The 21,533-nt window shown below is 52.7% G+C and overlaps 5 protein-coding genes across 6 annotated transcripts; 4 read left to right on the top strand and 1 right to left on the bottom strand.

Moving 5' to 3' along the window:
- Window positions 1-2,135: 2,135 nt before the first annotated feature.
- Window positions 2,136-4,485, top strand: LOC125957792 (protein obstructor-E-like). Its single transcript, XM_049690713.1, has 5 exons — window positions 2,136-2,455; window positions 2,562-2,756; window positions 2,849-3,058; window positions 3,133-3,346; window positions 3,538-4,485. The coding sequence occupies exons 1-5, from the start codon at window positions 2,380-2,382 to the stop codon at window positions 3,584-3,586; spliced, it is 744 nt and encodes a 247-aa protein (XP_049546670.1). The 5' UTR covers window positions 2,136-2,379; the 3' UTR covers window positions 3,587-4,485.
- A 1,107-nt stretch (window positions 4,486-5,592) lies between these two features.
- On the top strand, window positions 5,593-7,189 carry LOC125957781 (protein obstructor-E-like). Its single transcript, XM_049690700.1, has 5 exons — window positions 5,593-5,822; window positions 5,912-6,145; window positions 6,237-6,443; window positions 6,532-6,748; window positions 6,833-7,189. Exons 1-5 carry the CDS (start codon window positions 5,762-5,764, stop codon window positions 6,900-6,902), a joined length of 789 nt encoding a protein of 262 aa, XP_049546657.1. The 5' UTR covers window positions 5,593-5,761; the 3' UTR covers window positions 6,903-7,189.
- A 2,140-nt stretch (window positions 7,190-9,329) lies between these two features.
- LOC125957806 (protein obstructor-E) lies at window positions 9,330-12,365 on the top strand. Its single transcript, XM_049690756.1, has 2 exons — window positions 9,330-9,712; window positions 11,220-12,365. Exons 1-2 carry the CDS (start codon window positions 9,655-9,657, stop codon window positions 11,849-11,851), a joined length of 690 nt encoding a protein of 229 aa, XP_049546713.1. The 5' UTR covers window positions 9,330-9,654; the 3' UTR covers window positions 11,852-12,365.
- Window positions 12,366-12,534: 169 nt separating this feature from the next.
- Window positions 12,535-17,060, bottom strand: LOC125957656 (actin-related protein 2). Of its 2 annotated transcripts, XM_049690511.1 has the most exons (6): window positions 16,771-17,060; window positions 16,454-16,564; window positions 16,049-16,063; window positions 13,574-14,149; window positions 13,134-13,467; window positions 12,535-13,050 (listed from the first exon to the last, which is right to left on the bottom strand). In XM_049690511.1, exons 1-6 carry the CDS (start codon window positions 16,816-16,818, stop codon window positions 12,932-12,934), a joined length of 1,203 nt encoding a protein of 400 aa, XP_049546468.1. In that variant the 5' UTR covers window positions 16,819-17,060; the 3' UTR covers window positions 12,535-12,931. The 2 variants fall into 2 exon arrangements, with proteins under 2 accessions (XP_049546468.1, XP_049546475.1); XM_049690518.1 differs by lacking the exon at window positions 16,049-16,063 and having other exon boundaries at window positions 16,771-17,057.
- A 160-nt stretch (window positions 17,061-17,220) lies between these two features.
- On the top strand, window positions 17,221-18,626 carry LOC125957740 (NIF3-like protein 1). Its single transcript, XM_049690632.1, has 2 exons — window positions 17,221-17,562; window positions 17,695-18,626. Exons 1-2 carry the CDS (start codon window positions 17,363-17,365, stop codon window positions 18,407-18,409), a joined length of 915 nt encoding a protein of 304 aa, XP_049546589.1. The 5' UTR covers window positions 17,221-17,362; the 3' UTR covers window positions 18,410-18,626.
- Window positions 18,627-21,533: the final 2,907 nt, after the last annotated feature.

Below are 21,533 nucleotides of genomic sequence, written 5' to 3'. Positions count from 1 at the left end.
GGAATCGAGGGAATCGTGGGACTTTGGCTTTGGCTACTTTGGTTGTGTTACACACAGCCAGGAGACAGAAACAGGGTCGCCGATGCCGATGCCGATGGCGAACCTTTCAGGCCGGCCCGGTTGCACGACAAAGGGGGGCACGCCACACCACGCCACGCCATGCATATCATCATATTATCGGGGCCATCCCCGACCCAGATGCATTAAACAATCACATCGATCGATCGTGGATGGCGATCGAGCGACGCTACAGCAGTCATGGTGGGGAGAAAGGAGATCGACAAAAGGACGAAAAGCAGCGTGGCACACACGCACGGTATCCGGCGCAATAATACTGGGCCCCCCGCAACTACTTTCTTGAGCTTGAGCTGCCAGCTTGACGCAAACACCACAAAGCAAAGCAAATAAAGACGATGACGATGGTAAGGTTTGGGGCGCAAGTTCGCATTCGCGAGCTCATGCAAGTATTCAAGAGCTGGGCTGCAGTTTTGTGTAAGGTTATAATCCCCCTATGGCCCCTTGCACCGTTCTGCTATATCAAGATTGGGGACCAATGTTTGGCTTTCGGCGAAAGCGAAATTGGATCGATGGCCGTTTGGATCGACCGTTGGGCGAGGTCGATTCACAGTGTGAGGATGTGTGTGTGTGCGTGTTACACGATAGTAGCTGTCAGTGGCTCTACCCAGATGACGATAGCCCTGTGCTTCCTGCGCGTGTTCATCCTCACGCGCACTGGAAAGCGAAAGTTCAGCAAGCCCGGCGTGCGATGCGTGTTGCGCGTGCGCACGGAAGGGGGGGGGGGGGGGGGAGCAGCAACCGGGAACCGGTTCGCTCCGGGGCTTGTGCTTGCGTTATCGCCGGTGAGATAACCGACAACCGGACCGGACGACCCAGATCCAGCAAAAATCGTGCTGCGAGTGCCTGCGACCGGACCGGATTTTCAGGCTGTTCCACAGTTGACCCACAAAAACCACGTAGAAGATCTCCCCCGGCGGGGCGGGGAGAATGTCGAATTTCGAATGTCGTTGTCACCTAAGGTGGACAGGCACCGTACCTTTGATGTCCTGATGGCTTCGTTATCGCGTTAACTACTCGCACGAATCGATCGAGGCGTCGGAGGCGGAAGCAGCAGCAGCAGCAGCAGTAGTAGTTGTTTTTTTTTTGTTGTTGTCAAGGACAAGAGCGCAAAGCGAATGTTGAGCGCCGTGAATGTGAAAGCCCCTCCTCCTCGTGTGCCCTCCCCGCTCCCCTTGGCAAACCGGTTGCGATATGCGACTGAGAGACTAACGGATGCCGAACTCTGTGCGCCCAAACCAGGAAGCAGGCGGCGTCGGTGGCGACGGCGGATTCGGTTCGGTACGGTCGGTCGGTCCGGCACGACCTCCATCATCCGTTTGGCATGCAGGTCTGGTCTGGGGGTCTGGGGTGGTCTGGGGGTGGTCCGCCTTTCCGCCCTCTAATAAGGCGTGAAGGCAGCGCGCGTTGGAGAAAGGAGGAAAACCACACGGATCGTCGACCGGGGTCGTGCCGAACGTCAGCGTCATCGACTTACGGGTATAACGCTGTTTTCGCTTGCCTGACGGCTGACCTGACGACGTTGCTGCACCGTTGGATTGCCAGACATCATGAGCAGGAGAAAGAGAGAGCAAGAGTGTGAGAAAAAGAGAGAGAGAGCAGCCAGTGTGCCTGTTCAAATACTCCATAACAAACGGCTCCTTAGAAGGATGGCTTTTGCATTTCCTCATTGTTTCTAAGTAGTACAATCTAGAAAGATAAAAAGAAAGAGTGTGTGAGAGAGAGCGAGACACACAGAAAGATAGAATGAATTGGGCTCGCTGTGGCCAGGAGTGCAGAGTGCACAAGGGCGCCGTCCGAACCGGGAACACTCCTACACTCCTTCTTCTCCTTCTTCCTGCTGTGTCTCTCACACTCTCACTCACACAATCTTCCGCGCGCGCGCGCTGTATACCAGCTATACCTGTAGCTACCTACCAGGTGGGGGCGCATCGCATCGTCGGCGTCGGAGGTGCGAATTAGCGAGAGAGGGGGTAGGAGCCACGAACGAACGAACGAACGAACGAACGGGCATGCCCTCATGGGTTGGGCACAAAAGTGAGAGTCGCATCAAAGCGGTCGCGTAGTTTATCGGTAACTACGGCAACGACTGGACGCCTCAGTCTCAGTAGCCTCGCCTTCCTCGATCGTAGCTCGTAGTCGACGCGCCCCACCCCCCACCCCTTCCCTTCCGGCCCTGCGACCTACCTACGCCACCTTCCTTCTCCCCTCTCCTAAGAGAAAACAAAAAACCCGGAACTTCGGGTTCGGAACCCCGGGAAGTACCTTGAGAGCGAGAGAGAGAGAGAGAGAGAGAGCGACAGGATGGGTTGCAAAGTGTTGAGGACACCGGTGGCGGCACTGGTGGTGATCGTCCTGCTGGTACCGGCGGCCATTGTTGGTAAGCGAGGGTGTTAATCCATAGGTTCAACTCCACTACTACTACTACCACCAACAATTCAATTCAATTCATCGTCTGCCTTCCCTTCCCTTTTCCGGCCGCGCAGAGGCACAGTTCAAGTGCCCGAAGAATCGGGGCCAGTTCGAGGATCCGATCCAGTGCGACAAGTACTACGTGTGCGAGGACGGCGAAGCCACGGAGAAGATCTGCCCGGATGGGCTCGTCTTCGATCCGTCCATCAAGCTGATCAACAAGTGCGACCAGCCCTTCAACGTGGACTGCGGTGAGCGGTTCGAGCTGCGTAAGTATTCGGGGGGCCGGAAGGTTTCCCTTTGTGGTTGCTGCTGACGATGACGCATCGCATCTATAAACCCCCCTCTCTCTCTCCTTCAGAACCGGCCCAGGGTACCACCGACTACTGTCCACGCAAGAACGGTTTCTTCAGCCATCCGGATCCGTCGATCTGCAACATCTTCTACAGCTGCATCAACGGCGAGGAGCTGGAGATGAGCTGCACCGGGGGGCTGCACTTTGACGAGAAGTCCGGTACCTGCGTCTGGCCGGACGTTGCCGCCCGGGAGGGCTGCGGTAGCAACGCCAACAGTGAGTAGCAGTAGTAGTAGTAGCAGCTATCCCCCCGGTTTGCTAACGGCTCCACTTCATTCTCCACTCCACAGAGAAACTGAACGATGGTTTCCAGTGTCCGAAGGAGACGCGCTACGACAAGAACGGTCAGGTGATCACGCACCCGAACTACCCGCATCCGACCGATTGCTCCCGGTTCTACTACTGCCTGAACGGTATCGAGCCACGGCTCGGCCAGTGCGACGCCAAGCTCGTCTACAACGAGGACCAGCAGCGCTGTGACGATCCGGAGAACGTACCAGAATGGTAAGGCCGCTCTCGACTCGACTCGACAACCTGACATTGCCAGGTCAGGCCAATGAGGTCACTGACTGACTGGCTCGACTGACTGGCTCGACTGACTTCCGCCTCCACTTCTGACTCTTTCTGGTTTTGGTCTCTTTCTATTTTTTATTCTTCTTTTTTTTCTTCCTCTTGCTCCTCTCGCACCACTACAGCAAGGACTGGTACAAGGAGGAGGAGGGCAACGCGAAGAACCGCCGCTAGGCCACACCGCACGCCCAGACGTCGTCGTCGTCGTCGTCATCAATCGCTATGTGATACTCGCAAAACACAAAACAAACCCATACATCTCCGGGTCTGGCCTGGTCTGGCCAGCAATCCAACCACCACCACCACCACCACTACTACCACCATGGACCATTTGGAAGTGTGTCCTTCCGCAAGAGGCGAAGGCTCGAGCTCAATTTGACATCGACATCAGTCAATCATCAATCAAATCCGATCAACCAATCCGATGCGATCCGAATACCGCGATAATGGCCGGCCAGGGGTAACTGGCCGGGCTCTCGGGCTCTATTATCCTCCCTCTCCTTGCCTGTGTTCTTTGTCCACACAGACTCTCTCTTTCTCTCTCTCTCTCTCTCTCTCTCTCTCTCTCTCTCTCTCTCTCTTCATCTCTCTGTTCTTTGTTGTCTTTTTTTCTTTCTTCCTCACTTTCTCTCTTTCTCTCTTTGTCTATTTATCTGTCGCACTGCACCGCACGTCACTTCCGTACTCGCGCTCTCTGCACTTATCTACCCCCCACTCTACCTCCCTTCTTCTCCTTCCTTCATGCTCTTACTTACTGCACCCATTGGTCCGGACGAGCTGTGACAGGCGTTTGGTTGGATTGGATTTAATGATTGATTGAAGGTCTTTGAAGGCTCGCGCTACTCCAGTATACTTTCTATAGCCGCCGCCGCCACCGCCACCGACGAAAGCCATTGGCCGCCACCAGCAACAGCAACAGCAACAGCTAAATAGTAGTAGCCATGGCACCATGTTGCCTGTTTACGATAAGAATGAGAGGATAGTAAACATTAGGAACCAGTGTGGAAAAAGAGTAGAAGAAAAAGAAAAAAAACACAATAAAGCTGGGTTCGCAGCCCTCCTCCCCCTCTCTAGCTCTATTTCCCGCGCAACAACAACTTGCCACGCCAAAAATGGGCCGAACGCCCCATTTTGTTCCCCATTTTTGGTTTTGTTTTGTTTGAACTCCTCAACCGGTCGCTGTGATATAAGAGAGTCGATGACGTCGATGCAGCAGCCTCGAGTTGCGTAACATCTTCTTCAGCAGCAGCAGCTCGACCGGGAGGATCGGGAGGCATGCATTCCGGTTCCCCCCCTACCCCCCATTGCGGCTCGAAAGCGAAAGCGAAAGAAAGGTGAACGCGCGTGATCGCGCGCGTCCGGATCGAGGAATGAGGATGGAGAGTGAGAGAGCGCCAAAAAGAGAGAGAGAAAAGAGTTGTTGGCTCGTTTGGTGTTGCTGTCGCGTGGTGCGTGTTCACCCCCATCGGGGGAGGGGGTTGATAAACACTAGATGACGTGGAAACGTAACCGGCTGAGAAAAAAGGCGACAAGAAGACATGAAGACGAGAGGGCGGGGGCCGAAGAGATTAAAAGCCAGACGACCTGTGCCCAGGGGAGGGTGAGGAGGGCGGAGAGGGGGTGGCTGAAAGGTTGCTGGAACCGCGGAACCGCGGACGCGTTTGCATAATGCCCTCCTCTGCGTCCAATCTGTCTGCGTCGTCCGGTTTTTTGTATTTGTGATTGAGTAAGATTGAAGGTGATACAAGGCGAGATAAAGGGGGGAAGGGGAGGATGGAGGGAAGGCGTGATTCCTCGCTGGGGTGCTGTGTTATGTGACGGCGCGCAGCCTCTCCAGAGCAGCTCGACCGAGCACTCCAGAGCAGCAGCAGCAGCAGTAGAGGATGAATATGTAATATCGCACAACAGGTCATTCAAACAGCGAGTGTGTGCGTGCGTCAGAGTGTGTGTGTGTGTGTGTGTGTGAGAGAGAGAGAGAGAAAGAGGGGTGGGGCATATGGGCTGCGCCTTAGGACGCTGCCATCGAGCCGCCATCGAGCACTAGAGGGCTAAGAAAATAACAACCCCGAGGGGTGTCCCACAGCGGGGAGGGGAGGGGAGGGGCAGCAGCAGCAGCAGCAGAGGTACTAAAAGTAAGCGACTCATCACCGGCGGTGCCTAGTTGACCGTTCGCACTGCTCACGTACGGATCGGGCATACGTCACGTTTCCTAACGTTCAAAAAAAAAAACAAAACAAACATCCACAGCCCGTGATCCTTCGAGAACACTGCGGTGCGTGTCTGTGTGTGTCTGTGTGTCTGTGTGTTCGTCTCTGTGTCGGTGTGTCGTTGTGCCGGGCAACACACAACATGCGGCGAGTGCTAACGTTGATCCTTGCGATCTCCTTTCCGCTGGTGGCCGTGATCTGCGGTAAGGACCGCACCCCCACCCCCACCCCCTATATGCTCTATCAACCAGACGCTCCTAATCTTCACCTAATCTTCACCTTGCCGTTCCAGCGCCAGCCGAGACGGCGGATGCCGAATCGGATGCCGACTACTACGAGTTTACCTGCCCCAAACCGGACGGCCAGTTCGAGGATCCGTACCAGTGCGACCGGTACTACGAGTGTGACGAGGGGCGCGTCACCGAGCGGCTCTGCCCGGACGGGCTCGTTTTCAACCCGGCCAGCAAGCTCGTCAACAAGTGCGACCAGGTGTTCAACGTCGAGTGTCACGATCGGAAGGAGCTGCGTAAGTTGCAGCTGCACACCCCCTGCAAACGCCTTTCAAACGCGCCATGATTTCAACAACCACTCTGTCGTCTCCTGTCTCCCTCCCGCAGAACCACCGAAGCCGGTCGGTGTGTGCCCGCGCCAAAACGGTTTCTTCCCCCATCCGGATCCGGCCATCTGCAACATCTTCTACAACTGCGTCAATGGGCGCGAGCTCGAGATGACGTGCGTGGCCGGTTTGCACTTCTACCAGACCACCGGTACCTGCGTCTGGCCGGACATGGCCAACCGGCAGGGCTGCGGTAGCAATGCCAACAGTAAGTTGTAGTAGTAGCAGTAGTAGCTCTCTTCATGTACCGCTAACCGCTCCACTGCATTTTCCTTTCCCCGTTCCCGGGCACACAGAGAAGCTGCACGATGGTTTCCAGTGTCCTAAGAATGCGCCGAAGATGGACCGGAACGGGCAGATCATTACGCACCCGAACTATCCGCACCCGGACGACTGTCAGCGCTTCTACAGCTGCCTGAACGGTGTCGAACCGCGCCAGGGTACGTGCGAACACGGTATGGTCTACAACGAGGACCTGCAGCGCTGTGACGAGCCGGACAATGTGCCCGGATGGTAAGACCCCCTACCCTACCCAACGCAGATACCAATGGAATGGAATGATGGACTTATTTGGACTTTGCTTTCACTTTCACACAGTGAGGACTGGTACAGCAGTAGCAGCAGTGCGGAGAGGGATCCTCCGGCCTCCGGAGGTAGTAGCCACTGAGGGTTGGAGCCAGGTCCAGACCAGAGGACAGGACCGAGAGCCGGCAGCACGGAGCGAACACGGAGCGTTGTCGTTGCCATGTCAGCGGTTGGAATTGGAATGGAACAAAAAGAAAAAAAAGGGAAAGACACTGAGTGGCACTGAGGGTAGGGCGCGGGGCGAGGAGAAGCGTAGGAGTGCAGCCAGAGCCATTGCCATTAGCCAGCCAAGTAATAGAGTGCCCCCATGGAGATCGGATCGGAAAGGATCGGAAAGCGCGCGTCGCGCGAAAATAAAGATAAACCAAAAAGCCACTAAAAGCCTCACCCCATCACCACCGCTAGCTAGTTCTTCCCCCCCCCCCCCCCCCGCTAAACCACCTTCCCTTTTCAAATGCTGGTGCTGACAGCGCCCAGCATCACCAACGGGTTTCACCAACCAACAAACCAACAACCAGCAAAAGTCACCGGGGTGCTGATGGCGTATCAACACACACACAGGCGCGCGCGCTCAGGCACAGACACAACACCCCGAGCACAGTGACATTTCGGACGGACCATTTCAACAACACGGCCATTTACACCACCACCATCCCCCGGACCAGCCCCATTAAAAATACCGGTTTGCATCCCCTCCTCGTCCTTTGTATCGTCAGATCTCTCTCTCTGTCTCTCTATCTCTCTCTCTCTCTCTGATTGTATGGCTCTCTAGCGAGGTCATCGCGTCCTCGGTATTGTTCTAGTTCGAGCGCTCGATGGATTCCGCGATCGACTTTCGCTTTCAATCTGAATCCCCCTCCCCCACCCACCCTCCCCCATAATGGCCCAACCCCCGGGCCGGGCACGGTTAGATGGGGTATGGGGCACTCCTCACTCCTCCACTCCGGTCGGTTTTGGCAAGCGATCGTCGTCGTCGTCGTCGTCGTCGTTTCGAGCGAGATTTGCATTTCATTCTCGCCTCGCCTTCTCACCAACCCCCATTCTCCCTCTCTCGCCCAGTCTCTATCTCGTACACACACACACAGCTGCGTTGGTGATTAATCGACCAATTCGTGAACGGTCCACGTGGATCTCATCCCCTTCCATCCACCCCTTCCTTCCCTCCCTCATCACCCTTGGTCCCTTCTCTTTCAACCTCCCCTCCCCTCCCCCCCCCCCCCTTGCGTCCCTTCGGTGAATGGTGGCGTGCCGTGGCGACCTCATCGCAACATCGTTAGCAACCGAACCCCTCCCCCCACCCAACCATCCCCACAGGAGTTTGAGACACCCCTTACCCCAGGGAGTGTCGTTGTTAGCTTGGAGTGTTGGCTGACCGAAGTGGAGAAAGGAAAGGGGGTGTTGTCTTGCAGCTGTGCTGTTCTGAAGGGGGCGCAGGGTGAAACGAAGGGATGAAGAGCGACGGGGGCGGTGGTATACTTGGATCACTTTTGATCAGAAGGCGGGCAAACCCCGTAAGCGAACGAGCAATGGGCGTTGCGTTGCGTTTCAAATGGGGTTGCGCGTTGCGAATGGGTATTGGTGGCGCAGGGTGCTTCCTGCATCGCTCCCCCCATCCCCCAACCCTCTTGACCCCCTTTTGCAACCCGCTGCAACGTCACGCACTCTCCGTTTGGAAGCCATCTCCCTGTGATGCACCTGTTAGCCCTTACCGAGGCGACTTAACGGGTACTCCAACCGGGGGTGGAGGGTTTGGGGGGTTGCCTGAGGAAAGGGTGGACCCCTCCCCCCCCAGGGAGGGTGCAAATGACCGAACAGGCGTCAAAACGGCGTCCAAAATCGAGCCCCACTCGACAAACTGCGCTGACCGATCCCCGAGGTCAGCCCCAAAACCCGGGGGTGAAAAGGGGAGGGGGGGAGAGGGGCAAAGTGTTCCGATGCGGGGCGAGTCCAGCGGGGGCGTTTGGGAGTTTACAATAGAGACGGCCACCTTCCCCCACCCCTGGTGCGCTGGTGGTGCCCACCCTCTTGGCTTCACCCTTCGGACCCCCCCCCCCCCCCCCCCCAGTGCCGGTCAGCGCCAAGTCCAGTGATCACAGTGTCGGGTACATGCCCACCGCACACATGCCCAGCATAAAGGGTCATTTGCCGGCCGCGTTCGGTTTCGGTGCGCACCTCCCCTCCTCTCCACCCGCCCGCCCGCCCGCCCATCACACATAATGCCAGCCAGCCAGCTCGGGTGCTGCTGCTGCTGCTGACCAGCACACGCCCGCAAATTGAAGTCGACCGGGTGTACCAGTGGGGTGGGGGTAATGGTCCGGTGCTACTCTCTTGCGATTTCAACCCTCCCTCCCTCACTCTACGCCACCCTCCCCCTTCCACCGGCGCACGGGGTTACGGCGGATTGCGTCGTCGTCGTCGTCGTCGTCGTCGTCGTCGTCGTCGTCGTCATCATCGTCGTCGTTGCCACCGATCGTTTTGCGTTCGAACGCGCGCGAACCTGCCGGCCAGGGCGCGCTCGCTCGGACCCCGGCAGCTCTGTTGGTGAGGTGGGCACCTACCGTCCGCCATTCGTTGGTCGGATTCGAACCGCACCGGTACGACATTTTGGGCAATTCCAACGCTTCCAAGCTCAGCTCACCGTACACGTTATCATCCTGCACGTCTTCGTGTGTGTGTGTGCGCGCGTGTGTGCGTTTGTGTACCTGTGACTGTTTGTTTGCGTGCGTGTGTGTGTGTGTGAATTCCTGTCACACTTGGTCTTGGGCATCATCAATCAACCACCGCCGGCAGCCACGCTTCGCAGCAACAAACTAGCAGCCAGGAACAGCATCAGGATGAAGCAGTTTGTCGTACTTGGAGCAATCGTCGTCAGTCTGGCGCTCGTCGGCCAGGGTAAGCCCCCCGGGGGGGTGGGGAGAAAGATCAGTCGACATAGAGCGCAATCCCGCGTGCCCGCACCTACACGCACCACGCACCGGGATGCATCGAGACACGTACCAACACCCCCTTCCCCCATCCCCAACCCCCACCCCCAAGGCTCTAGAGAAGTGACACGCGCGATGTGCATACGGTTCCTCGCTTATTCGCTCGTTGCGTTCTTTCGTTTCGCTTCACTACTAGCTCTCTCTCTCTCTCTCTCTCTTCGATCGAGCGTGTGATTGTTGCTCGCTCATTCTCTCTCTCACACATACACGCTCTCTCTGTCTTTCTCTCTCTCTCTCTCTCTCTCTCTCTCTCTCTCTCTCTCTCTCTCTCTCTCTCTCTCTCTCTCTCTCTCTCTCTCGCTCTGGCTGCGCCTATTGCGCTTATAGCCCGCGTGCCGTGCACGCGTCACTTTGTTGCACTCCTTTTGCTCCGCGTTTGCCACCCGTCTCCTTCCACCCCCACCCCCACACACACCAACCCCTCTTACCTTCCCCTTGGTAAAGGTTCATTAAAGGTTGTTACAATTAGCATTGTGCAACGCGCTGAGGCGCTGAGCTTCGACATCCGACACCATTTCTCGCTCACGCTCGCCGCTCACTGCAACCCCCCGCCCCGCGATTACATAGTGCGCCGATCGGCAATCGATCAGCTGGCTGGCTGGCTGGCTGGCTACGCTCCACTAGGCACGAGGTTGTTATGGAAACGCCACGCCAGCACAGGTGGTGTTTGTACACAAAAGAAAAAAACATTAGACCAACTTGCGTCACAGCAGCAGCAGCATCAACCACGCAGCAATCGCAAATCGCACCGCAAGGATTGACCTTCGGCTTCAACACTCGGGGAAGTGTCGCGCGACAACAAAAAAAAAACATGCACGAAAACACAGGGACAACTTTCGAATGTTGCGCGATATGCCAACGCGGCACGCGGCCACGACAACGTTCCGATTAGGCGGTTTCCCCTTGTTTTGTTTTTTTTTTTAAGTCCAGGAGTCCTCTTCTTACCGCCCCGCGCAAATCCTGATTGTAGTGTATCCTGCGTGGCCGCACGGAAACGCAACCGAAAGCTTTGCACCGCGCCGTGTTGCTAAGCTCGGTTCCCCGACAGTGAGCGAACCACCCCATTTCAGCCTTTCACTTTCACTTTCATTCCTCCTAACCCGTCGTTCCTTTTTCGACCATTCTTTCGGGATTGGTTTTTTGATGTTTTTTGGGTTGGTTTTTTGGAAGGGGAGTGCCCAGGGACACGCCAAGGATATGTTGTTATGCACTCCACGCATAGGTGCGTGCACTTGCACACCATTCCAACATCATCGTCGTTAAGCCACATTGCAACAACTAGATCAGGCGCACTGTTATGACGTCATTGTGCGCACGCTACGTTCTCCGTTCTTCGATCTTACGTTTTGCTCACTGCCTCTTTCTGTTTTTCTTTTTTTCCGCTCTTTCTCTCTCTTCATCACTCTGTTTCGCAGCATCAGCCGCAGCGGCACCGTCCTGTCCGGAGCCGTACGGAGAGCAGGCGTACCTGCACCCGGACCACTGCGACCAGTTCTTCCTGTGTACCAACGGCACGCTGACGCTGGAGACGTGCGAGAACGGGCTGCTGTTTGATGGCAAGGGTGCGGTCCACAACCACTGCAACTACAACTGGGCGGTCGAGTGTGGGGCACGGAAGTTCGCCACCGACCAGACACCGCTGTCGACGCCCGGCTGCGAGTACCTATTCGGCATCTATCCCGACGCGAACGAGTGCTCGACTAGCTACCACAAGTGTGCGTTCGGTGAGGTGCACCAGGAGCTGTGCGATGCCGGCCTAGTGTACGACCATCGCATCCACGGCTGCAACTGGCCCGACCAGCTGCTCGACCAGTGCAACCCGGAGGCAGTGGTTGGCTTCAAGTGCCCGCAGTCTGCCCCGGCCGGTTCGGCCGCGGCCCGCTTCTGGCCGTTCCCCCGCTACCCGGTGCCGAACGATTGCCACCGGTTGATCACCTGCGTGGACGGGCACCCGCGCCTGATTACGTGCGGCGAGGGCAAGGTGTTCAACGAGGAGTCGCTCACCTGCGAGAACCCGGAGGACGCTCCCTATGCCTGCAGACACTAGGAGTGCACTTTTACCATACTCGCACCTAACACCTCCGCCTAACCTTTCAAAAGCCACCATCTCTCCCCCCCCCCCCCCGCCCTTCCCCAAAACCCGACAAATACTCGGTAACGACAGCTACAGCTGCTATGTTATGACCTTGCTGTTGGCGTCCCGATTTCGAACGGTGCAGCTGTCTGCACAATGCGTTTGTTTTGTTTTTGTTTAACTTCTCCGATTCTTCAACAGCCTAACTTTCTCTATCCATCTTATGTTACTTCGAATGTTTCACGCGACACGCGAACGCGACGATGGCCACGACACGAACAAGCACACCCGAACGGATATGCATCGTGTATCCGCACCCGCACCCCCTTTTTTCTTCTCACTGATAACGGATGATTCTCTATTTATCTCTTTTCGATCTAAATACGTTCGGCTTGCCTTGCCACACCACCAGTTTTAGTGTTGCTTTAACTGAATACTGACTCGCGCTCAATATAAAGAATAAAGAAACGATATCGCAATCATCAGATGCAGAACAGTGTATCCTCCATGCCCCATACCATCCCCGTGTTTCATGTGGTAGTGCGGAAAAACTCTGCTGAAGGTGGTCTACTGAATCGGGAGCAGCATTCCGGTTACGGTCGGAATGCTGCGGAATAAACAGAGGATTTATGATGAGAATTGCTTTAAATTGAACGAATCTTTCAACGAGCTTTTCTTTTATTATTGCAGAAGGGCTTATGTACTAATCATTTGTGAATAGGCAGACATGGGGAAAGTAACCAAAAAAAAAATGAAACATTATAGATACAATACAATATGCAGCTTCGAAGCGACGGATAGGTCACTTATACGCTCTGCGCGGTACGGTACGTACCAGGTTAATCTCGCACGCTATCCCGCGCTATCGATTATCGTCGGTCACCAGCCGATGCCAAAACATCTTACCTTGTGAAAGTTCTAGTATTAATCTAATGGAACCGATTGGAGCTGTTGGATGAGCCTATACTGTTTTGATCGATTTACACTCATGCCTGATCTACTGCACCTGCTGCAGGCCGTGCTTGCCTTGCTGATGCCGTTACGCTCCGCCCTCTAGTTACTTGTTCTGGCGCTCAGTTTTTTTAGCACATTCAGGCCCTGCTCCTGATATTCGGCCTTGGACATCCAGAATGCATCCCGATCCTTGGTTACCTCTGCGAGCACTGCACCACCTGTGACGGAGGAGTGTGGGGAAGAAAACGTAAGTTTTAAGGCTACGGCAAATGGTGTGAATCGATAGTCCATCCATACATACCTATGAAAACCATATCTTTCCTCCTTGGCGGATCTTCGATGCGTATCTTGAACTTGGACAGCTTGTCGATATCGTTCTTCAGCACCCGTTCGAGGTACAGCTGCTTAATCTCGCGCTCTAGCCGGCTCGGCAGCCCAGGGTACATGGTGGAGCCACCGGACAGCACGATATGTTTGTAAAGCTCGGACCGCATATCGATGTCGGCGGCCTGGATCGTAGAAAATACGAGCTCGGCAATACCCTGGCCCTCCACGTTTATCAGGTGCGGCTGGAACAAGGCTTCTGGTGCCTCGAAGCGTTCGCCGCCTACCTTGATCATACGACCGTCCGGTAGCTTTGGTTGGCGGGGCAAATAACACGTGGAAGCAAAAGCAAGTAAATAAATAAGGATACACAATTAGAGAGGAGCTCCCCTGCCACCCTGCACTTGTTCAACCTACCGTGTATGACTCCACCAACACAGTAGTCTCGAGGGCGAGCCGTTGCTCCATCTCGATGTCGTAGCCAATGTAGCACAGCTTTTCCTTCATCATGCGCACCGTTTCAAAGTCCGCGGAGTGGTTGAACGCATAACCGCGTAGCAGCAGCAGCTTGATCAGGTAGCGTGTAATGTCCCGCCCCGCAATGTCCAGTCGGCGTGTCAGGTGCGGTAATGCGAACTCCTCGTAAACCGGGCAGATGTGCGTGACACCATCGCCGGAGTCGATTACCACGCCGCTGATCAAACCCTGCGCGTACAGCGTCAGCACTGCCTGGATAGCGATGTACGCCGAGTCGAAGCCGTATTTCTCGAACATCACCTCGATCATCTTTTCGCGATTTTTAATCGGATTCATCGGTGGTTCGGTCAACAGGATCTTCGTGTTCGTCGGCTCAATGTTCATCTTCTTCGGGCCGAACGTGTAGTCCCACACGTGGCACATATCCTCCCAGTTGCGCACCACTCCATTCTCCATCGGGTACGACACTTCGAGCAGCGATCGCAGCTGGGACGCTTCATCCCCCACCATCAGATCCTATGTTTGATGTGAGGAATAAGACTAAAAGTTAGTAACGCCAACATACATCGAGACACTACCACTACAAGCTACGGGGGTTAAGTAGCGATTAAGCAACACCGAGCGAACCAAATCCTGGTGTCGCGTCTTGGCCTGCAGCACAAAATCATTTTAAAATGAGAAGATAACTCTAAAAAAAACTATACACACGATAAACCATGTTTTAAAGGGGCGAAAGGATAAAAACATTCACTGAAAAGTTCTTTTTAACATATAAAAAGACGAGCGAGCCGTATGTTCAAGATGCAGCTGTTACGAACGTATAAGACTGTGCGATAAAACCACTAACAGAGATAGAGAATTAGAGAGAAATGTAGAGAGGAGGAGAGATAAAGAAAGAGAGCGAACGAGCGAGCGAGGGATAGTTTGATAGGGTAAATTCAACATATCCTACTGAATGGAGTAAATGGTGCTGTGAAAAAAAAGGAATGAAACAAATTGCTCGCTCAAGTCCTTGGGTTGGTTTCTCACAAACGAAGCTCACACATGCTTTCGTTGCTGATGCAAATCACATCCCCACAAGAATTGGAGCCGAAGCTGTGTGCCTGTCTGTGCCTGTGATCAGGTTAATTGACTGACTAGCTTAAATTTAAACTGAATTAAGTCTTTTCAGCCACTAAACCTGACCAAATAGGCAAAGGCGGCTCCAATTTCTTTTAGGGATTCTATTCGAAAGCAAAGAAACGGAGAAAGATATATCCATCAAACTCTGCAAACTAAACCACCTTTTTCTATCAATGAATATTAAATAGAACCAAAAATTGCACGCTTAGACTGAACAGTTAACGACACAGGCTAACAGAACGGTGAACAGCATGCTCAAGTGTATACAAGAGCTCCCATTCGATGACAGAGCTCATGACGCATAATACTTACTGGCAGCGTGGTGGTAGCTTCGATATCCTTTTTAGGCAAAATGGGCAATTTGGTTTAGTGGTTGGATTGTTTGTGGTAATACGAACACGGATTCATGCACGGTAGTGAGAATTATGTTTTGCATGATGAGTGAAATAAGATCAAAAAAGAGAAAGAGAGAGAGAGAGAGAGAGAGAGAGGAGAGAGAGAGAAAGAGAAAAAGAGTATGGTTTTGGATGAAAGAGTGTATGAGCGACTTTCATTCCTACACAACTGACGGCGCTAAGGGTCCGGCCTGGGTGTCTGCAGGATGGGTTGGAAATTTAACAATTCCTTTTTGATTTTGTACTAGGGCAGCTGTTAGGCTCGCAATTCACGGCCGCCGCCAAGCAGAGTGTAGGAAAAGGAGATGAAATGATGCATTAATGAGGGGTGATCGGCAAGAAGAAGGCTGGGCGGTAAGAGTTTGTAAAACAAATGAAACCTAAAATACGCTGGCGATGCGTTAGGCGGCAAAGTGAGTTTTGAAGGGAGCCATGCAGCGGTACCTCTTCACATTAAACTGTGCTGTGTGATTGTCCTCACATGTAGTACGAGTGGTGCTCCGGTGCTCAGATTTCCAGCAACCGGTGCTCTGAGCTTTACTTGTGAGTTAGTCAACACAATCAACCATCAACTAAGCTACAGATACGTTTGGTTAGCCCCGGGGTTAGGGGAAGACAAACGGTTCTTAATGTGCAGTGGGATTTGGGGCAGCATCGAACAGTGTTAAATGGTTCGGCTAGGCAAACAACGGGCACATCTATGCGACTGGAGAGGAGCTGGAGCATTGATAACGCAACAAATAGAAAAAACAAACGAAATGAAACAACCAGGAATGAAAACGAGAAAACACAAAACAGTAAGTTATTCGCCGCTAACAAACACAAACCATACTGCAAGCCGATTTCCGAGCGGTACCCGGGGCTCAAACAACAACCATCAATACATGACATGACTTACATCAACGTGTAAATCCTGCAAAAATTAGAATGCATAAAATTAATCATTTACCATCATACCACTATTCGCATCGCCGGTACCCTCTGCTGGGCAAGAGTGCAGTGCATGTGCTTTGTTTCTTCATTCTCCGTGGTCACTCCGCACTATAGTGACAACAACCACTCGCTAAGAAAAGGGGGGGGGGGAAAGGCCATGTTTGGAAGAGGTTGGGTGGTGGGGGAGTGCTGGGGGCTTACACCGTTAGGGATAACAGATAACAACCGAGGTAGCCCACCACGGTACTTGACTAGGCGTAGGATGGGATGGATTGGATTTTAATAGATTGGAATGGGTTTGGCGGGGCTGGCCTTGCCGGGCATCTATACGAAGAAGGGGTTAAGAGGAGGACCTAATCGCATTGTTTACCTTCACTTCTATTTCGCCTATTTTGTTGACCGCTCGAATGATGGGTCGCCCAACCATGGAGGGAAAAATGTGCGCCGGGAAATTGCTGCCGGCGTAACCGCATTTCACGAACTAAAACAAAAAACAGGAATGAGGAGCTTAATTTAGTGTGGCACCCATCGAAGGTTGTGTTTCGTTCACTTTTTTTTACACCAGGCCCGCCTTCCCGTGTCTGTTATCTTTCGCAGCGGATGGATCACCCTCCACTGACTCACTGCTGCTGCTGCTACTGCTGAGGTTGGGTTGGGGCTGGGACTGGTGTATCGGTTGGAACTTACCCCCGTCCCGTTATCGCAAACAATGACATGCCTTCCCTTGCTATCCATTGCGTTTTCACTTGATAAATGCAAACTTATGAGCCACCTTTTAAGACTTAAACACTATGGAATCGATGGTTAAAACATTTACTACTTAACGAGCTAGGGGGTCGGCGGCGGCTGTTGTTGCTGCTGCTGCTGCTGGTGTTGAATCTGGTGAGGCCGAAGGCGATGATGAGTGACTAACCTACGACCTAATGCTACCTTGCCCGTGCGTGCTTAAATGCCTGCGTACGAGCGTGCGTGTGTAATTTCGGCGTTGTTGACGGTTGTAACGTATTTCGCGCGCCACAACGATGACAGTACCACAGTTGAAACTGTACCACAGTTGACCAACTGTCACAATTCCAGGGTGAATGAACCCAGTGCTATGAACGGTGTGCAACCGAGCTGTCAAAGCAAGCCGCCGGGTATCGCCTGCAATTCGCTGAGAAATTTTGTATTGCGGTGGTGCGGTGCAAAAAGGACCTTCACTTTAACAGGTGTAAAATCGCATCCGCTCTTCGACGGTATATTGTGATACGACGGCTACAGCCAGCCAGAGTTCTGTTTCATGAGCTGCACCACGAGCGCAGCCCTGAAGTTCGCCAGCCGTGGTTTAGCCCTCACTCCAGGCCGAAAATACTTTTCCTCGCACAAAATGCCTCGAATTACGGTGGATGGTGTGGTGGCGAAGCTGAACGGGTTCGCGCCGGAGAGCCTGTGCGAAAAGTGGGATAACGTTGGACTACTTATAGAGCCGTACTTGAGAAGGTACCTGTGATTGAGTCCTAAAGGGGAGGACCCACACCACCAACCGTACATACGGTTAAGTAATAATGTTGTATTCATTTGCTTTGTTTATTTTTTATATCTTCATGCTCCATCATGACCCCGCTCGAGCAGGGAAGTTTCAAACATCCTGCTCACGAACGACTTGACGGAAATGGTGATGAGTGAGGCGATGACGCTGAGCGCGGAGTTAATCATCTCGTATCACCCGCCGATCTTCGCGCCGCTGAAACGAATCACGCAAAAGTCCTGGAAGGAACGGATCGTGACACTATGCCTACAGGAGTGCATAGCCGTCTACTCGCCTCACACCTGCTGGGACAACGTAACGAACGGTGTGAATGATTGGCTGGCCACCGCCTTGCCACTTGCCAGCTCCCAGCCCATCCAGGAGAATCTGTCCAACCCATCGTACGGTGCCGGGCGCATCTGCGTGGTGCAGGGTGAACTAACATTACGCCAGGCGATCGACCGGATCAAGGACCATACGAAAGTGAAGGCCGTGCAAGTAGCGCGCTCGCACGGTTGCGTCCAACTCGATGTGCCGATCCGGACATTCGCCGCATGCGCCGGTTCCGGCGGCTCGTTGCTCAAGGGCGTGAAGGCCGATCTGTACATAACGGGGGAGATGTCACACCATGAAATATTGGACGCCACTCACCAGAACATCCATGTGGTGCTGCTCGGTCACAGCAACTCCGAGCGCGGCTATCTGCCGGTGTTCCGGAATATCCTTGCCAACATGCTGCAAGATTTCAGCGATGTGAACATACATGTATCCGAATGTGATACAGACCCAATCACATTGCATCCCATAGATCGTTACTAACGCTCGCTACCTTCCTGTCACCCCCATTTGTCGTCCCCTTCCCCGTCCCGTAGCTCGTAGGCATACTGGATCGGTGCCACAGGTTCCGGAGACACCATGTCTAGTTTGCTTGATAAGGATTTACCAAATCAGTCATGTGACACACACTGTGAGTAGTGCATCAGTGCACAAACGCGCACAATAGTGTACTGGTGTAGCCATGCATTAATTAACCGAACCTACGAAATCGAACTGCATTTTGAACTGCAAAATAAATAAAATATTGATGTACGAATATGTCAGCCGTGATTAATTGCGTAAGCATTGCTTGATAAGAGTCCCTCAATCAGCGGAAGTACTACTTAAACGTGCTCAGTTTGTACGTAACGTAACGTTTGTTTGGTCGAATTAAATATAAAAAATGTGATCAAACACAATTTGATCGAGTCGACCAACATGCACGCAAAACGTTTTTCATGCATGCAAGTTCATCGACAAAAATTTCATCTTGCACGCGAGCGACGGTGGCTGATCGTGAGAAAACTCTTCTTTTCTACCTAGTTCATGTGGGAAGCCCGTTCTTTCTTAGATCGGTATCCAAGCTATCCAAGAAGATGATCCTGCCATCAATTATGTGGATCATTTTAACTTTGTGGATAACATTTTTGCAATGTTCTATATAATAAATTAATTAAATTGAAGCGACTTTACCGCGACCATCAGCACTATTGACCGAAAGTAAGTTTAAAAAAATAAGTTTTTAACAAATCTGAAAAAGAGTCAAAAATGATCTAAGCGATCTAGACAATTCATATTGCCGGTGTTATCGTGACCAAACTGTGACATGCAGGCTGGTTGCTTCCCCAAACCATCGTAACAGTCGTAAAATCGGAAAGTGCGTACCGTATCTGGTGACGAAATATACCAAACCAAATCTCGGCCCGTTCCGCTTCTTGTCCGTGGTTGTGTTACGGCTGAACGGCAAAACTAGAATTGTGCCATGGATGTTGGGACCGACCCGACCTGCGGGCTGTTTCCTTGGAAAACCAAACCTTGGTACTCCCTCGGTTTTCTCTTCACTGTTTCGTCCACCCCTTCCAAAAATAGGAAGTAAAGCGAAAGGGGACAAAAAAAGAAAAAGAAACTCACTGAACCATATAGCCGCCCCGTCTGCTACGCCAGGGATGGGAAGTTCTTCTTCTCGCCGGCTGCCCGTGGACCACACGGACCGATTGGCGGAGGGGGTGGGGGCGAGTAAGGCTGGAGTAGTGGAGTGGCAGATGAAAAACGTTCAATTTATTAGAAACAAACGCGGCCGACGAAGCAAAACACATATCGTCAATCCAATTAACCGAGAGCACATTAAACCTGAGAGCGCCTGAGAGCGGCCCCCGGAGCGGCTCTCGAATCCTAATTAAGGTAGCAGATCGGCGGATCACGTTCGAGCGCATAGCGGCGCCACGCATCCACGCCCAGCGCCTTTCGGGCCGGTGCCGAAACTGAAAATGCTCGCCAGCAAAAGAAAACCGCTCGTTGTTTTTTTGGTTTTTGGTTTTTGGGTTTTGGTTTTTGGTTATGTTTCACTTTACGCTTTGACGCATAATATCCAGCCCTCCCACCAACACAGCGCGCGCGACAGGGTAGGGTAACCTTCGCCAAAAGCGATCGCCACACGTCGGCAAACACGGCACCGAGGCACTGAGACTGAGCATTCCGCGTGATCACAGATCATACACCAATTAGCTAACCGGAAACCGCGATAGCGAGCGAACGAATAATGGAATCAGTGCTATCAACTGTATCCATCACACCACGCCTCAGAAAGGCGGAAGGTGTCGAAAAGGGCGATTTGGCAAACGATGGGTTCTTACGATAGGGACCAGCGTAACTATTCTCTGCCCTGGGGCCTCTTCTGACATTCGCGTGCTTTTTTTTACGCAAAAAAGAAAAGATGAATATTAATACACGGTCCAAGCGGGGGGGTTGAATGGCTTAGCCCCCCCTCTAAATTTGCCTTCTCGAAACCAGTGAATGCGAAATCAGTGGCCGCGCAAAAGGATGCTTGACCTGACCGCACACCTGGCCGGGTGATGCGTGCAGTCCAGATTGATCAGATTGCAGCTCCGACAACGGTGCAGCAGAGCAGGCCCCAGAGGGGGGGGGGGGGGGGGGGGAGGTTCGTTTGTGCTGAGACGACACTTTCTCCCTTGCACTGATAACAGCTACCGGAAAGGTGACAAACCCCTTCATCATCATCATCATCACCAACATTATCGACTGATCGACGTTCCCAGTTCCTTCATCACTCGACCCGACATTGCATCGAACCCCGGGGGGATGGGGGGGCGCCTGTTTATACAATCACTTCCGCTCCAATACAATCACTGCACGCATGCATCGTATGTATGTATGCGAGGATCGAAACATCGCTGATATTTTGCTCCTCCTGACTTTGTAGTTCCAGCGGCCAAACCGTACCGAGGCAACAGTTTACACCGCTTTACGTATCCAATATTATTGATGCAGTACAATATATTATTGAAGCAATACTTGAATCCATGCTCTGGGATTAGCGTCAATTTACGCAGCGCGTATAGCTTTGTAGTACTAGTGTCAATAGCATCGGGCAGTTTCCGAATCTTGAGTATGTATTGAATAGACCGAATATTAATTCCGTCGGGCAGGCATCGTTGGTGTTAGGTAGAATTGAAAAAAACATGCCAATCGTACGTTTCAAGGGAATCGTTAGAAAAAGGATTCTACCAGGTGTATGCATATGAAACCGCCCTCCGTATTATATAGCTATATCTCAGCCAAATGGAACTGTAGAACCGTTCTCAATGTTTCATTTTGTTTGTTCGGCATCTGTTAATCAAAATCGGTGCGCAATAATTCTAATTTCACACTACAACCAATATTTTCATTGTGTACAAAATGGCAAGTTCCGTCCCTAAAAACTGCAAAATGCGGACATCGTTCATTTTCTGCCTCTATTTTCAAAAATAGGCGATAGAATCGCATCAAATGCTTATCGAAGCTTACAGTTAGCATGTTCTTTATGAAACACAGTGCAAAGAGTGGTTTAAAAATTTAAAAATGGCGATTTTGATGTGACAAACGAAAATCGCGAAAAACCACCAAAAAC

This window comes from Anopheles darlingi, chromosome X (assembly GCF_943734745.1).
Source record: "Anopheles darlingi chromosome X, idAnoDarlMG_H_01, whole genome shotgun sequence".
Taxonomy (NCBI): domain Eukaryota; kingdom Metazoa; phylum Arthropoda; class Insecta; order Diptera; family Culicidae; genus Anopheles; species Anopheles darlingi.
This window is presented reverse-complemented; position numbering and strand designations above follow the sequence as displayed.

Bases quoted from the DNA above. Each gene is read 5' to 3' on its own strand.
- LOC125957806 (XM_049690756.1), top strand. From the start codon at position 9,655: ATGAAGCAGTTTGTCGTACTTGGAGCAATCGTCGTCAGTCTGGCGCTC. The intron at 9,713-11,219 runs GTAAGCCCCCCG...TCTGTTTCGCAG, and splicing joins TCTGGCGCTCGTCGGCCAGG to CATCAGCCGCAGCGGCACCG.
- LOC125957781 (XM_049690700.1), top strand. From the start codon at position 5,762: ATGCGGCGAGTGCTAACGTTGATCCTTGCGATCTCCTTTCCGCTGGTG. The intron at 6,146-6,236 runs GTAAGTTGCAGC...TCCCTCCCGCAG, and splicing joins TCACGATCGGAAGGAGCTGC to AACCACCGAAGCCGGTCGGT. The intron at 6,749-6,832 runs GTAAGACCCCCT...ACTTTCACACAG, and splicing joins CCGGACAATGTGCCCGGATG to TGAGGACTGGTACAGCAGTA.
- LOC125957792 (XM_049690713.1), top strand. From the start codon at position 2,380: ATGGGTTGCAAAGTGTTGAGGACACCGGTGGCGGCACTGGTGGTGATC. The intron at 2,757-2,848 runs GTAAGTATTCGG...TCTCTCCTTCAG, and splicing joins CGGTGAGCGGTTCGAGCTGC to AACCGGCCCAGGGTACCACC. The intron at 3,059-3,132 runs GTGAGTAGCAGT...TCCACTCCACAG, and splicing joins CTGCGGTAGCAACGCCAACA to AGAAACTGAACGATGGTTTC.
- LOC125957740 (XM_049690632.1), top strand. From the start codon at position 17,363: ATGAGCTGCACCACGAGCGCAGCCCTGAAGTTCGCCAGCCGTGGTTTA. The intron at 17,563-17,694 runs GTACCTGTGATT...CCGCTCGAGCAG, and splicing joins ATAGAGCCGTACTTGAGAAG to GGAAGTTTCAAACATCCTGC.
- LOC125957656 (XM_049690511.1), bottom strand. From the start codon at position 16,818: ATGGATAGCAAGGGAAGGCATGTCATTGTTTGCGATAACGGGACGGGG. The intron at 16,565-16,770 runs GTAAGTTCCAAC...TTTTTGTTTTAG, and splicing joins TTTGCGATAACGGGACGGGG to TTCGTGAAATGCGGTTACGC. The intron at 13,051-13,133 runs GTATGTATGGAT...CCTCCGTCACAG, and splicing joins GAAAGATATGGTTTTCATAG to GTGGTGCAGTGCTCGCAGAG.